General features: G+C 33.0%; 2 protein-coding genes across 5 annotated transcripts; one reads left to right on the top strand and one right to left on the bottom strand.

Moving 5' to 3' along the window:
• Nucleotides 1-877: 877 nt before the first annotated feature.
• LOC139844537 (coiled-coil domain-containing protein SCD2-like) lies at nucleotides 878-6,750 on the top strand. Its single transcript, XM_071834758.1, has 17 exons — nucleotides 878-1,332; nucleotides 2,573-2,733; nucleotides 2,853-2,928; nucleotides 3,053-3,094; nucleotides 3,206-3,268; nucleotides 3,424-3,473; nucleotides 3,580-3,607; nucleotides 3,765-3,839; nucleotides 4,044-4,154; nucleotides 4,226-4,286; nucleotides 4,380-4,496; nucleotides 4,777-4,898; nucleotides 5,102-5,162; nucleotides 5,384-5,425; nucleotides 5,771-5,811; nucleotides 6,214-6,340; nucleotides 6,462-6,750. Exons 1-17 carry the CDS (start codon nucleotides 931-933, stop codon nucleotides 6,536-6,538), a joined length of 1,656 nt encoding a protein of 551 aa, XP_071690859.1. The 5' UTR covers nucleotides 878-930; the 3' UTR covers nucleotides 6,539-6,750.
• Nucleotides 6,751-7,618: 868 nt separating this feature from the next.
• Nucleotides 7,619-11,437, bottom strand: LOC139844535 (protein NEOXANTHIN-DEFICIENT 1). 4 transcript variants are annotated; one of them, XM_071834754.1, is made up of 11 exons: nucleotides 11,016-11,427; nucleotides 10,097-10,197; nucleotides 9,912-9,995; nucleotides 9,736-9,799; nucleotides 9,350-9,396; nucleotides 8,770-8,824; nucleotides 8,654-8,692; nucleotides 8,436-8,583; nucleotides 8,220-8,310; nucleotides 8,047-8,103; nucleotides 7,619-7,884 (listed from the first exon to the last, which is right to left on the bottom strand). In XM_071834754.1, the coding sequence occupies exons 2-11, from the start codon at nucleotides 10,159-10,161 to the stop codon at nucleotides 7,677-7,679; spliced, it is 858 nt and encodes a 285-aa protein (XP_071690855.1). In that variant the 5' UTR covers nucleotides 10,162-10,197; nucleotides 11,016-11,427; the 3' UTR covers nucleotides 7,619-7,676. The 4 variants fall into 4 exon arrangements, with proteins under 4 accessions (XP_071690855.1, XP_071690856.1, XP_071690857.1 ...); XM_071834755.1 differs by having other exon boundaries at nucleotides 8,220-8,289; nucleotides 11,016-11,414; XM_071834756.1 differs by having other exon boundaries at nucleotides 7,750-7,884; nucleotides 8,051-8,103; nucleotides 11,016-11,437.
• Between the last annotated feature and the right edge of the window lie 5,330 nt (nucleotides 11,438-16,767).

Here is a 16,767-nt window from a genome sequence, read left to right as displayed (position 1 = left end):
CGGGGGTTCGATTTTCAATGTATTTTATTGCGTTTAGTTTGTAAAATTATTTTGTGGCTAACGATGATGTCGTTGAAGTGCAACTCGAGTCGAACTAAAAGGTATAACCCGTGAAAGATTTAAATGTTATTTTAAATTAACAATATATGCGCATCACCGCGTTTCGCTGTGGAATTGTCAACTTTTAAAAATTTAACGCAAAATCAACGTGTATGAAAAGTACCCCAAATATTTAACATTTTTTAAAAAGCGTTTGTTTTGAGTATAGTTAGTGACATTGTGTTCCTAAAATTATTTCGAGTTATCGATGGTGTCGAAAAAATTTAACTCGTTGCGAGCGAGAGGATATGACCCGTTGAATATTTGGGTTGAGTTTATTTAAGATATATTATGAAAATGGTTATTTAACACTTTACCCCCCGTTTGGGCGGTCGATTTGATTTTTTGAAAAAGGTGTGGGGGCTTTGTAAGTGAAATAAAATTTTAGAAAAAGAAAAAAAAATGAAAAGATGAAAAGACTCTTAGATACTATTCATCATTTTTGTTTAATAGATAGTATATTAATATTAATATTAATATTAATAATCAATATTAATATTAATAGTAATATTTATTTAAATTTAATTTTGATATAGTAACTTATATAAATAAATTATACAAAACCAATAAAATTACTACTCGTACCGTACATTTTATTTTTGTACCTAAAAAAAATTATTCTAAATTATTCTATTCTAAATTCTAAATAAGTAAATAGCAATCACCTAAACATTTTCAAAGGAAACATATCCAAATGTTAATCTGAAACCACCAATTACGCCTTGCTAGTTTTAACCTTTCAATTTAACATCTTGATTGCTACAGTAGTTGACACACAGTCTCTTTTTCCTTTTAACTTTCACTCTTCACCGGAGATCTAGCTCAACTAAAATGGACCAAACCCTTCGCAAATGGAGCAGCGAATCTAGCGCCACCACTAATTCCACCGCCGTCTCTTCATCTCCGGCCATGTCTCCAGGCCGCTACCATCACTCTCGTTCATCTTCAAACTCCGGCATTTCAAACATCAAACGCAATCAAAACGTTGCCGCTAAAGCCGCTGCTCAACGTCTAGCTCAGGTTATGGCTTCTCAAAATGCCAACATTGACGCCGATGATATGGACGACGACGATGACGATGATCTCGATTTCCGATTTGCTCCGACGTCTATTAATAGAAGACCTCCGGTTAATGCTAATAATAAAAGTACAACTGCTAATGCGCCTGGTACAAGGCCTTCAATTCCATCTGCTGCTGTTAACAGTAATAGATTAGCCGGATCTCATACACCTGTAAGATAATTTTAATTTGACATAAATATTTCATATCGTATAAGTTAATTATTATTTTTATATTTACTTCAATTTAAGTTAATTTAATTTCTGCTTGATAGACCTATTTAGTACTACTACGGAAATTGGAATGTTATACTTCTTGATTGATTTGAAAATGTATATGCTACTTATTAGGCTTAATATAATTTGTGACGGAAACCAAATGATGTGATGTTTTATGATACCCCTTTTGAACAACATATGCATACACTATCCGAAAGCCGAACAATAGAAACATAGCTCATCTTCAGACGGAATACGGTATATGGGTAATGTGCGACCGAACTCAAACATCTTTGCGAACAAGAGGTTAAGTTTGTTGGCATCACTAACCGGTGTCCGCTATATGAAAGATGATATCATGCCGTGGCAACACGTAAGCCCTTTAGGCCGCACGTAAGCCCTACACACATGGTAGTGTGCACACAAGTCAACGTGCCACATAAGTCCATACGTCAGCCTTAAAAGGCTCGAGCTCAATTCACAAGGTTAATTGGCTTGTCAGATAATGACACGTCAACATTGTCAGACCCATCACAGTACAAACTCTAGTACTTGCCTATAAGTACCTTGTACTCATCATTAATGCACAATTATTACACAATTTATCTCTCACACGAGTTTTCTCTTCCTCCAAGTAGCGCCAATTCACTTGAGTCCTCAACCTAATTGAACTCACTCGGTTGGTTGTTCAGCCACCCTCGTTGATTCTAGATTGCGATCCGGGCTTGCACTTTTATCGGATAACGAATATCTATCCAACCAAATGACCCCGCTCTTTGCACTCAAGCCGTTACACACTTGATCAATGTTCAAGTTAATTTTAGTTCAACGTTTAGTTTCCCTCAAATTATTTAGTACTCTGTACATTATAAATTGGAAAGTTATACTTTGTTATGTATAAGTGTATGAATTTATGTGCTACTTACTATAGTTCTAGGTATCGTAACTATTTTCGTGAATAACAAATGTGATTCTTATTTTCTTAAGTTAACTTTTCTCTTAATGTTTATTTTCACCAAAATTTGTTAGTATGTTAGAAATAGAAATGTTATAGTTGTTGATGAATAATAACGTATGTGGTACTTATATAGTCTTAGTTTTTGTAGATATATGCTATGGTCAAGCTAATTTTATTTTATTATTATTATTATTAATTTTTTTTTTTTTTTTTTTTTGTATGTTTTGTTTTGGTCAGTTAGCTAGGACCAGGTCAGAAGAAAGTCCTCCTCCTCTCAATGGAAGGTCATCGAAATTAAATAGTATGTTGCCATTGGTACCGCCAACCAAAACTTCTTTGAGAACACCACTGCCTGTTCCTCCTATTGATCCTCCAACTAAGAAACAAACAAACAAAAGGTAAAAAAAAAAAAAAAAAAAGAGAGAGAATAAATTGAAAAATGCAGATTCCAGTTTCATTTTTTTTAACCTCACCACATCTCATTTTTTAGTTTTCATAATTTTTGAATAAATTGCAGATTCCAGTTGGAAAGTGGAGAAAATAAATTGAAAAATGGAGGAGATGGCCGAGAGGCGTCTGCACTTCGTGATGAAGTATGTAATAACTTTTCTTGTTATCTAGGTTTCCATTTCATAAGCTTCTTAGGAGTTCATTCAGGATGTTAAACATCAGAGAAGTTACAAATGAATATATTATTAACTTCTGCCATTTCTGCAGCTTGATATGTTACAAGAAGAAAATGAGAATGTCCTTGAGAAGGTGAGTTTGTAATAAATATACATTTGCCCTGCTTTTACAGTGCTGCATTTTACATGCACTCTTGTAAAATTCCTGGCTTCTGTAATTGACATTATTCAATTGATTGTGCAGCTCAGATTTGCAGAAGAAAGTTGTCAGGATGCAGAAACGAGGGTTAAGGAGCTTGAAAAGCAGGTCACAATTTTTTTTTTTTTTTGGGGGGGGGGGGGGGGGGGGATTTATTATTACGTTAAAAACTTTGGTCTAAGGTGTATACTCTAGTTAGTTGTGTGCTCCTGCCACTTTTTCTTCTGCAATTACTCATATGTAATTTTTAACTTATCATTTAGGTAGCTTCTCTGGGCGAAGGAATATCATTGGAAGCAAAACTGTTAAGCAGGTGAATATTAGTAATAAATAAATATGTCTCCTAGCAAAAGTTACTTATTCTCCATAGACAGTTTGTTCATGTTTTCATTATTTTCGCTTTTGTATATCTGATGTAGGAAGGAAGCTGCATTGCGACAAAGAGAGGTTACTTAATTGTTGAATCACTCTTTTCATTTAAAATTCTGGAAGAGTTGAGTCTTTGTGTCTTTTTATGTTAAAAGTCAATGGCTTCCAATAGTCAAAGGTATTTTCTTGCTACTATTGGTTTATTTAGGAGATATCAATACTTTTTCTATGACAGGCTGCACTTAAAGAGGCGAAGAAAGCTAAAGATGGAGTAAATGGAGAAGTTGTATCACTCCGGTCCGAAGTCAAGGTGAATATTGCCATCTATGTTGCTCTTAAAAGTTGTCACTGTGTGTGTATTATCGCTATGCATTCATGTATATATGTTTATATAGATGTGATTTTCGTGTAGAAGAAAACCAATCAACTACCTGTTTTGATCTTTACCCTACCTCCTAGTTTTGAAAATATGGTTTTCATACGCGTCTTGATTAATACTATTCATATGGTTTAGAAAGCAAAAGATGATGCTGCAGCAGTCGTGGAACAACTTCAGGGAATTGAGTCTGAAGTTAAAGCTTTTCACTCAATGACGCAAAGGATGGTTTTAACTCAGAGTGAGATGGTATGTAATCATGTAATGCTATTCATATTATTACAACAACAATACCGAAATATAATATATCAATATTTCAGGAGGAAGTGGTACTTAAGCGGTGTTGGCTTGCACGTTATTGGGGTTTAGCGGTGCGCCTGGGTAAGTTTAATGAAGACGTATTTCATATGAACTTACTTATCAATAGCCTTCCTTTTCTCATTTTCTAATTCCTATTCACGCTTTGTATACTAGGTATTTGTGCTGACATTGCAGCTTCCAAACATGAGTACTGGTCATCTTTGGCACCTCTTCCTTTTGAAGTTGTGGTTTCAGCTGGGCAAAAGGCAAAGGAAGAATGCTGGGTACAAGGTTAGTTATTACTCATTAGCTTCTATAGAGTTGGCAATATCGACCCATTTACCGTTACAAATCGGCTGATTTGGGTTATGTTTTATCTCTATTCGCTGAAATGGGTAATCTCACTGTATTTGGCTAAAAAGTAAACGGGTCAGATGGACTGCACAAGTCATATGCCTTGAAAGTTGCCTAAATGAATTAATTAGATTTGTTGAGATAATATAATTTTTGGTAAACATATTTTCATACACTATTTATTTTGAGACAACTTATTTAGATTATTATTGAACAGGTGATGCCAATCTGGAAAAGAGGAGTACGCTTGTTCATGACTTGAATGATCTTACCAGCGAAGGAAATATTGAAAGTATGCTTTCTGTGGAAATGGGTTTAAAGGAGCTTGCTTGCTTAAAGGTTTTTATTTTATTTTTAACTTTTTGTACTTTCAAAGTTAAAACTTTATCTTGTATATGTGCTTAAAATGATCCGTGCCAACGGTCGGTAACTAAACAACCCGGTGATGCTTTCTTGCCACCTCTGAAAAGTGATGGTTTGCTAGTGTTACTTTTATAATTTTTGATGTATTTCATGTAAATATTGAAATGTGAATTTTATAGGTGGAGGATGGCATCGTGCTTGCATTTGCCCAATTACGGCGTCTGAGACAAACCACGTCAGGTAAATTCCGCTAATGGTTCTTTACTTGTAGCAAATATATAAGACAAGCTTATGTTTTTCTCAGTGCATTATTTATTTGACAAGCTTTCTTATTTACATCGAACTTCTTTTATAATGAAATGCTTTTTGAGTACATTTTTTTACATCCAACCTCTATTTTGATGGATTTATTTTGACTGTGATGAAGGTCTAATCAATGATTATCCTTTTTGCTATTGCAGATATGAAATCTTCAGGTGACCCAAAGTTTATGGAAGCATTTGGTAAGTTGAATTCAATTTATTTTCTATAAGTTTACATGTCATGGTATAATAGGGTAAAAGGTAGAAGTTTTATCCCTATTCGGGGCTTCGGGCAACCCAAGAAGGCGAGTAATCCGAACGATACTCTGATGTACGCAGCCCAGCAAGATTACTTTCTGGCTGTTTTCTATCCCTTCTCTAGCCAACACAAAATATTTGTCCTAGACATGATTCGAACCTGAGACCTCTTGCAAGGAACTCATGGCCCCAACCACTGAGTTATTATGTAACTATATCACATGCTACAGTAATTATAGCATCTTCGAAAACCTAGAAATGCGTAACAGATGTGTGTACTACTTGCAGAGTTGAGCCCAGAGGAATCTGAAGATGTTCTATTTAAAGAGGTATTATTATATTATTGCTTGTAGTCAGCCTACCAGACATATCAAATATTGGATATGATTAATGATTATAGAGATGGCAGTTCAACCCATTTACTAATGAAAGGGTTAATTTTGGTTATAACTTTTCTCACACAGGTAGGTAATAAAAATGATTAAAAAAAGGTCAAATGGAGTGAGTAGGTTAATAAACATATGTTTGTTTTTTCTTTGGGTCAAAACGTCTTCCTGGTTGACTTGAGCATGTTTTAAGCCGTATAAAAGTTACCCGTATTGGACCACTACCTAAACTGCCCAATCTTGCACCTCTTATAACAATGTTTACTTGAGCATAAACCTTTGTTTTTGTGTGTCGTTTTCCTTTTAATTTTATCTTTCTTTGTACTTAATTTGTAAGTTTTACAGGCATGGCTAACGTATTTCTGGAGTAGAGCTAAAAGACTAGGTATTGAGGAGGACACCGCCGAATCACGTCTTAAGTTTTGGATTGGCCGTAGCGCACATTCACCTACTTCACATGATGCTGTTGATGGTAACTTTCCAATAAACACAGCTTTTGAAAATTACCTATCTTATGTTTTGCAGTGATTTAATGGCCTGATAATGATAATTGTCATATTGATTTATGTGATGCAAATTTTTTGAATTTACAGCTGAGCAAGGTTTAATGGAACTAAGAAAATTGGGTATCGAGCATCGCCTTTGGGAAGCTTCAAGACAAGGAAGCTGATTCCCGGATGATGCACATATACATACTACAAAATTGGCATAATCGGACTTAATAGCTTCTCCTGATCAGATATCGCTACTTTGAAAGATGCATCTGCAGCGTTTTAATAACATGGTTTGATATGTATGTTTTTTTTTTTTTCTTTCTCGAGTCTCGAACCACCAGTTCTGTAAATTTGACAACGTTTTTTACCCATGATATAGTAAGAAGAATGTCATGTGTTTGAGTTGATTTACGTTGGTTGTTAATAGAGGTATAAAAATGGTTAGGGTGGCTAACTGGTCGAAATGAGTGGTTGATACACTTCAGTTTGGGTTGAACTGCCAACATAATCTTATTAAATGTATGTAACTTACGTATTACAGTTAGATTAAATAACTATATTATCTTGATATAATCATTTTTTTAGAGGTTGTAAGCATTAAATACACACCTAAACAATATAGTTGTTATGTGTCATTTCGTACGTCATGTGCTAGCCACATGACCAATTAACCGACTTTCCCTTTCGTAGTATATAAATAAGTTGTTGAGTCCATTTGTTAGTTTAGACTTGAATTGTTAAGTGTGTGTTTATCACATTCTCTCCCATTTCATTTGTAATTGTGACTATGAGTTGGTACCTTATTTATACCACGAAAGGGTAAGTCGGTTAATTGGTCATGTGCCTAGCACATGACGTAGGAAATGACAAATAACAATAGCCCTTTAAGACTATTCATCCAGTTGTTGTTTTGGAGGGTTTGTGCTTAGCCATTCCTGGAAGGTCTTGGTTTGTTGGAAAGATTGACAGTCTTGAAACATGAGTGCAAAACTTATTACAAACTTGAATCTTCAACTAGAACCAAAGTCACTAGGATAACTTAATGGTTAGAAACTTTAAATCGCATCATTTGAAAATAATAAATAATACAGAATAAAGGGTGGTTCTTTTTTTTATTTGTTGCCATTTGGGCAACTTTCTGCTAGTTTTTTTTTTTTTTTTTTTTTTTTTTTTTCAATAAACACACACACACCCTATTTGTTCACTACTTGACTAAAACTCACAATCTCAAAGTTGATGATTTGACACCGCTAGACCAGAAGTCCTTTGGTTACTCGAAATTAACAAGATCAAAATCTATGTAGCAAGCGAAGGTTAACAAGAGCCTTTTGAAAATACAACAGGAGGTTCAACCTCCATCATCAGGCAGTTAAACTTAAGTGCTAATATCGGTTTAGAAAGCATCACTGCTATGCTCATTTCTCTTTTCTCTGCAGATTCCTTCGACTCTGCGTTGTCGCATTCAAAGGTATGTTTTTGATCTGGCACCGCTATAATTTTTGCTGGCGATGTAGGTTTCACCCTGCCCAACGCATCAGGTGGAATAAAATAAAAGCAACATGTGTGTACTTAATACTTATAATATAACCTGAACTGATTCATTTGTAAGTAAATGATTTGAGCCTAATCTTTAATGCATAACGATATGCAAATCTCTATCATATGAAGCTGGAAGTAAACAAACCTACACTCCATCTGGCAACTGTATTTAAGAAGATGAGGTGTATGCTCTGTATGACCACTACAAGTTCATATCAACAAAACAGAACAGTCTTGTAAGTTTTCTTTAAACCCAAGGCTGAATTAAATACAAAACAAATATAGTACTAATAGTTTACTTAAAAAAAGATAGTTTACCTAAAGCTTGGAAGTGACATGTGAATGAGTGGGCCCATAGACATCCACTGCAATGGATTCATCTTCAAAGCTGTAATATTAGCATGATCCTCTTCAATTGTTCAATTAAACAAAATAAATAAAAGGGAAATAGTCAAATAGAGACTGACTGCAAATATGTTTCGTTAACATGCAATTTTCCATTAAAATGGTTAAAAGAACTTTTAACCGACGTACCACGAGAAGTGAGTCTGATGTCATAGAGGTTAGTGGTCCGAGGGCCCGCGATTTCAGTTACATGAGTATCCGTTTTAACGTAGGTATCAACATCATTACTAGTCAAGAAACCATTGCCTCCTTTCTTTAGCTTCTTGGTTTTGATACTCTGCTTCAATGAAAATGGTGTTATAACGAGCACGTGTAGTGACATGATAGCCTATCATCTGTGAACTCACCTTTGAAAACATGGCAAGTTGACTCGGAAGCCCGAATTCCTGATAAAAAAAACAAAAATAAGTTTAGAACACCAAACTTTTATAAATTGCAGGAGTTGTTCCTAAAGTTTCAATACCTTTCTTCCGTGTCGGCACGCCTCATCACTATTGACATAAACTCTTGCTGCCCATCTAAGCAAATTCATCATGAACACAAAGTTAGTACACCAAAAGACTACTCCCTCCGTCTCATATTAATAGTTCACAGATAAAAAACGCACAGTTCAATAAATCTCATCATTACACTATACTTTTTCTTTACTTTACAGTTTTACCATACTTTTTACTAATCTTTTTGTCTTATATGCAAAAGTTAACGGCATAAAAGAAATCTACCTTATTATGTGGACTATTAATTTGGAACAGCCCAAAAAGGAATACTGGACTATCAAAATGGGACGGAAGGAGTATTATTTAAAGATCATTAAGCGTAATGTTAGAGGTGGAAACCTTAACATAACAAAGTTACTTATGAGAATGTGATTAGTAGTTGTTTGAAATCTTAAATGGGAAAAAACACGTGCATGAATTATAAGTAATTATAATTATATCATTAACACACTTGTTAACTTCGTAAGTGCATGAACCTTGTGAATAGTTAAGCTATCAACTTGAATTATGCTATGATTAAATACAAACAATGACCAAAAAACTCACGCATGAGACGTTGGCGGGTTCCAGACAATTCCTGCAATCACCACAAGCTAAATAAAACCTAGTCAACTCAAAACTGTTATATAACATTCTCTCTTTATTTAGTTCATTAAGTAACGAGTGATGATATATCCATTTATGATTTTGATAAATCCACTAATATCATGCATTAAGTATTTGTACGGTACAAGTATTTAATGCATGACAGATGGTAGACTCATCAAAATTATGAGTGGAAATATCACTATTCACAAGGAAGAAGATATACTTGCATATAAAGGAAGGATCATATGTACATAATTGTTTAATAGTAAATTATGCAACAACTATATTTATGTTATTTAAATATCAAGTCGGAAGTAATTAAATAGTTTAAGGAAGATATTAACCTCATCAAAGGTTCCAAAAGGGCTCTCATTGTACTTTGCAAGAAAGAATCCACCTAGAGTGTATCTATAGTGTAGATTTATATATATATAAATTAATATTTGTATGCAAAAACCACCTACCAAATAAGCAAGTAGTTTTGAAATGCACATAGATTGTCTTAAAAAGGGAATAGTACCCAAAAGCTTCAACTAATCTGAACTCTTTAGGAATAATAGCTTTAGCAATTTCTGATTTCACAAGATGAAACTGGTACAGGGCACTGAGAAGGCAGTAAAAAGAATCTTGATATAAATAAATGTAATTTAATTTTTAAAAAGAAAATGTTAATGAGTAATGAAATTATAGTAACCTATGACTTGCCTGCCTTTAAAAATCCAAGGAGGTTTACCATATCCTGAACTACATTTGGTTTCCTCAACCTCCATAACTTGTTAGAACAATAAGTAGCTACGTCCGATAATCTGTAAGCGTAAAATCAAATAAGGTTGCGTTTGGTTCAAGGCATGCTTCAATGGAATTGAAATTCATCAAAGAAATTGGAAGCTCGAGGAATGTGAATTCCTTTGAGTGAAGGGGTTTTATGAACTCCCAACTCAATTGTATTTTGAACCAAACACCTAACGCTACGTAAAAAAACCAACCATAATTTTCATTTTGATGGATCAAATATTGTTCTTTAACAAAAGTAAATACGGTGAATGTGGCATCGAAAAATTGGATAAATGCGTATGAGAAAAAATGTAATTCAATCATCATCATTGGATCATTTGAACCCGTAACAAGCCTTCACTCTTGATCCTGACCCAAGGGGCAAAATTTTTGTAACTTATGATTTTGTACTTGTATGCAAAAATTGAAAATGAGTGACCACATGTCAAAAATGAGATTATGAAGTTAAAAAAAGTAATAAATAATCAACATTTAAGAAGCAGTAATGTATTATGATTATGATTATGAATGATTATGATCACATATAAAAAGAAAAGAAGTGGACATAATTGCATAAATATGTTTCAAGAGTAATATTTCAAACCAACAAGATGATTATCGATTAGTAATCACAAACTAACTATATGACCTTATTTTAGCACTAGAATTCATACCAACTTCCTAAAATCATAACTCCTACATTATACACACTACTCTTACAATATGGAACAAGATAAGAAGCACATAAAACAGAAGCATTACAAGAAAAAAAGGCATATATACAAGTGAAAATAAGAAAGCCTAAAGTGTGATTAATACACTAAGGATATGGTGAGATTCATAATATTACCTAAAAAGATTGTGGCTTTAACAAGATTCAAGATATGATAAGTCCAGGAAAGAAGAGAGGAAGCAGGGGAAAAGTTTTAAGGATGAGGGAGCCAAAAAGAAGAAGTTGATGTCAAGAAAGGTCATTTTATGTAATTTTGGGTGGTGTATGCATGTCATTCTTATAAGGTTTCAATATGCTGACATATACCAAATATAAGATCTTTATATTGACCACCCATGTGCTCTTGATAAATTGCAAACCGAGCCCCCATGTCATGTTGAAGGTTATGTCAATATTGGTGCTAATCAAGTGTAGTTACAAAGGGAGATTTGATACCGCCTTTTGTGTTACAGTAATGAATACTGTATTAACGCATGAACATATCTTCATTAATTTATGACTTAAGAGTGCCATAAAATACTCAAACATGTAGTGTAAGCTGTTGACATTTGAATCATACCCAAAAAAAAAAAAAAAAAAAACTATTTGATATCATACAGAAAACAAAATGGTGCCTTTTATCTATTTTAAAAGGCTAAATTTTCATTAAAAATGAAACTTGGGAAAGAATACTTGTTATTTGATGGTGGTTAGACATAGGAAATTGGTCCCATAGATTTTACTTCATATTTTATTTTATTTATTGTTATAAAAATATTAAAAAAGAATGCTGAAAAAATGGGAGTGGATGTGAATGTGTGGTACTCGTTGAATGTTGGGATTGTCATATCCAACTTCCTTATCCGATCCTTCACTTTCATATTTAATATCTTCAAACAGTTAATATCTACACTAAAAATGAAACTTTTTTTTTTTTTTAATCCGAAAATAACAAAAACTAAAAGTTGAAACTGTTACGTACTACTGACCAAACGTTATGATATTTTCTCTATTTTTACTGTGGGTGAATCACACTTTCATTTGTTATTCTTACACCACTGAACATACTTTAAGACCACCCCTTATGGTTAGTTACCCGCCCATTACCCGTAACTAACCATATGCACCACTTAGTTACTCGCGTTAGTTACCCGCTTTCACCATAGATTTAACGGAAGAGTTATAGGAATTGCGGGTCCCAGTGCTTTTTATTGTTGGACTTGATGCTTTATTGCTTGTACGTTATATATTAAGAGGAGTATTGTTTTAGCCATGATAGGGAGTGTTTAGTTATGAGTTAGTTATAGGATATTGGTGTTGATGTGGAAGGTTAAGAGAATGAATAGTTTAGTTACGATAGGGAGTGGCCTAAACGGATATAACATACACTACAAGAAAATTGAACATTCCCGACGACACTTTTCCCGACGACATGTGTCGTCGGGATTAATACCGCAAAACGACAAAAAATTCACTTCTTTGTCAGACTTTTCGTAGTTTTTTGTTGACCGACCTATCCCGACGACATGTCGTCGGAAAGTCGTCGCTATTAATATACTGATTTCTTTTTCACTTTTATGTCTTGGCGGCAAACATAAAAAAAATTCCCGCCAACCATTCCAGACGACATGTCGTCGGGAATGCCAACCATTTTTAATTTTTCCTTTTTATGTTTTGGCGCTTATCAGGAAAATAATTCCCGCCCAACTTACCGACGACATGTCATCGGCATTGATCCAATTCATTTTTTCCCCTTAATAATGAAGATAAATTAGTTTAAAACAACATTTAGAAAAAAGAAATTTGGTTACGGGACACAAGATGTTCGGATAATTGCATGTTCGCCACATCCACATTAGTTCATCATTATGAATTAAGAAAAGGAAAATTATTTTTCATCCTACCATTACAAATTGAGTAGACGTAAATGGTGAGGGTTGCAGTTGTATAAATAGATCGAATTTGTTGGATTTTGCACCAAAAAATTCAGCCATTTGTTTCCTTCCAAAAATATTCGCGCCAAGAATATTCAACCAAAGATTTTCAACCAAAAGTTACCCGCCAAAAGGATACTAATCTCGACGAAAGGTAATGACAAAATGTAATCGTGTAATGTAATGATAGAAGTTACATGTGGAATTTAACGATGTAATGTAACTGATAATGCTAAAAACGAACATATATTTCATAGCATTATTCCTCAAGAAAGACAAGCTTTTAGTTGCAATTATTCTATTTACAAGTGATATTCGTTTAAATAATAAAAGGTGAAGACAAAAGACAGATTCGACGAATTGAAGACGCAAACGACCAAAAAGCTCAAAAGTACAAAAGATAATCAAAGAGGTTCCAATTATTGATAAGAAACGTCTCGAAATTACAAGAGTACAAGATTCTAAACGCAAAGTACAAAATATAAAATTGTACGCAAGGACGTTCGAAAATCCGGAACCGGGACCGGAGTCAACTCTCAACGCTCGACGCAATGGACTAAAAATTACAAGTCAACTATGCACATAAATATAATATAATATTTAAATAATTCTTATAATTATTTAATATATTATATTATTTATAAAACCGTCGGCAGAAGAAAACAACCAAATATGAGCCTCCCCAGCTGGCCATGCGATCGCATGGCCTGGAAGGCATAAATCCATGCGATCGCATGAGCACCAGTTCCAGCCCACATGCCTATAAAAATCGAGCTTTGGTGAACCAAATAAATAATCCATCTATCCTTCTCTTCTCTCATATATACGTAAAATATATATATATATTTATAATTTATATTTTAATTTTAATTATAATTCTAATAATAAGGGTATGTTAGCGAATATTGTAAGGGTGTAAGTCGAAATTCTGTCCGTGTAACGCTACGCTATTTTTAATCATTGTAAGTTATGTTCAACCTTTTTACATTAATGTCTCGTAGCTAAGTTATTATTATGCTTATTTAATCCGAAGTAATCATGATGTTGGGCTAATTACTAAAATTGGGTAATTGGGCTTTGTACCATAATTGGGGTTTGGACAAAAGAACGACACTTGTGGAAATTAGACTATGGGCTATTAATGGGCTTTATATTTGTTTAACTAAATGATAGTTTGTTAATGTTAATATAAAGATTTACAATTGGGCGTCCCTATAAATTACCATATACACTCGATCAGACACGATGGGCGGGGTATTTATATGTACGAATAATCGTTCATTTAACCGGACACGGGAATGGATTAATAGCCACTAGAATAATTAAAACAGGGGTGAAATTATGTAAAAGGACACTTGGTATAATTGATAACAAAATATTAAAACCTTGGGTTACACTCAGTTGACATCCTGGTGTAATTATTAAACAAAGTATTAAAATCTTGTTACAGTTTAAATCCTCAATTAGTTGAAATATTTAACTTCGGGTATAAGGATAATTTGACGAGGACACTCGCACTTTATATTTATGACCGATGGACTGTTATGGACAAAAACCAGACGGACATATTAAATAATCCAGGACAAAGGACAATTAACCATGGGCATAAAACTAAAATCAACACGTCAAACATCATGATTACGGAAGTTTAAATAAGCATAATTCTTTTATTTCATATTTAATTTTCTTTATTTTATATTTAATTGCACTTCTAATTATCGCATTTTTATTGTTATTTTATTTAAATTGCACTTTTAATTATCGTACTCTTTAATTATCGCAAGTTTATTTTATCGCACTTTTATTATTCGCAATTTCATTATCGTTATTTACTTTACGCTTTAATTTAAGTCTTGTATTTATTTTTAATATTTTACATTTGGTTTTAACTGCGACTAAAGTTTTAAAATCGACAAACCGGTCATTAAACGGTAAAAACTCCCCTTTATAATAATAATATTACTTATATATATATTTGTATTTTTATAAAAGTAAACTAATATAGCGTTAAGCTTTGTTTAAAGATTTCCCTGTGGAACGAACCGGACTTACTAAAAACTACACTACTGTACGATTAGGTACACTGCCTATAAGTGTTGTAGCAAGGTTTAAGTATATCCATTCTCTAAATAAATAAATATCTTGTGTAAAATTGTATCGTATTTAATAGTATTTCCTGCTAAAATTAATAACTATTTTATATACACCCCGCTGAACATCAAGTATTTTTGGCGCCGCTGCTGGGGAGGTCTTAAAAGCCGGAAGCGCAACGCTAATATAAAAAAAAAAATTAGTTTACTTTTATTAAAATTCGTTTTTGTAAAAATACGTTTTAAATATTCAAAAAAAAAAAGAAAAACAAAAATATAAATATTTTTTAGGAGTTTGATAAATATTTAAGTTTTATAAAGTTTCTTTATTTCCATTTTTTTGTAAAAATATAAGTTTTATTTAATTAATAAATATATTTTATACAGCAAAAACAGAAAAAAAAAATATAATTAATTCGGCCTGTACTGTAGCAGCCCACTCTATGGCCCGAAACCCTAGCCCATGCGATCGCATGGCTGGGCAACTGAGGACTCATGCGATCGCATGAGCCCATCTGACACGCCAGGTTTGACTCTGCAACTGCATTAATTACGGAGTATATTTTAATTATTATTATTAAAACCCTAATTAGGGTTTATTAGTTAATTAATATTAATTAGTTTAGTTTTATTTATTTAATTTGTATTTTTAAGTTTAATTAGTTTTATAAATTATAAAATTAATACATTTATAAAAATAAATAATATAAAAATAATATTTTTATAAAAATTGTACTTTTTACAACTTTTTGTATATTTTGTCCCTTTTTAATCGTTTTAGCGTAACTTTTGTATTTTTCGCTCCTATTTAGTTTTAATTCATAGTCTTTGCCATAGTTATTTTTACTTCTAAATTTTTAGGCTTTGCCGTAGAATTCCTTAAGTGCTTTTTCTTTAGACTAAGATTTAGGTACTTTAGAATTTTGCGACGCCTTTTTAAGTTTTAGTTTCTTTTTAAGTTAATTCCATTTGGGATTTAGTTTTTCTTGTAAGCTTTAATATTTTTAGACGACTTTTACCTATGTATCAATTATCATTCCAATTAGTAATTTCAATTTGCGATTATAATTTTAAGTTAGTTGTAGTAATAAGGTTAGGTTAGTCAAGTATTTTTAAGTTTTATAAGTTTCTTTTATTTTTCCGTCACCTTTTATTTTTTCAACCATTTTTCTTTTTCTACCTTTTTCGACGAACTCTTTTTCTTTCTTATTTCTCGCTATTCTAGTTTTAGGACATAGATTTTTATTCTACTACTTATCTAAATTTCTTAAAATTACGAAAATTTATTTTGAGTGGTTAAATTGATAGACATCAAAATTTTCTGGTTCGTAGTAATAGTTGGATTTGTACGTGGACCGGGTTATTGGAGCCAAACAGTCCTCAATTATATTGAGACCAAACGAATCCTACCCCTCTGCTGCATCTTTTGGCTATTCGAAACGTGGGCAAAATCAGAAAAGTCTATTGATTGGATAACTTATTATAATTTTTCTTTCCTTTTTAAAACTAATAGGATATTCAGTGAATGCACCGAGCAAGACGTTCACCACCTTTTGTACGTTCACCACCTGTAACTAGATCAAGACATTTAGCAAATATAACCGCCGTTGATTTTTCTTTAGAATCGTCATCCAGTCGACCAAGTACTTCAGTTCAAATTTCCGATAATCCATTTTTTGAACCCGACCTCACAATTGAGAATCCGGAGAATATTCAGGAACGGTTCGTAGATCCTGAACCACTAAATTTTCCTCCGGAACCACCAATCATTCAAACAGAGATTGTTGAGGAACGAACCATTAAATCAGAATCATCTAGTGATACCGATTCAACAAATTCAATTATGGAGAATCTGGAACCTTTAAG

Source organism: Rutidosis leptorrhynchoides, chromosome 4 (assembly GCF_046630445.1).
Source record: "Rutidosis leptorrhynchoides isolate AG116_Rl617_1_P2 chromosome 4, CSIRO_AGI_Rlap_v1, whole genome shotgun sequence".
Lineage (NCBI taxonomy): Eukaryota > Viridiplantae > Streptophyta > Magnoliopsida > Asterales > Asteraceae > Rutidosis > Rutidosis leptorrhynchoides.
This window is presented reverse-complemented; position numbering and strand designations above follow the sequence as displayed.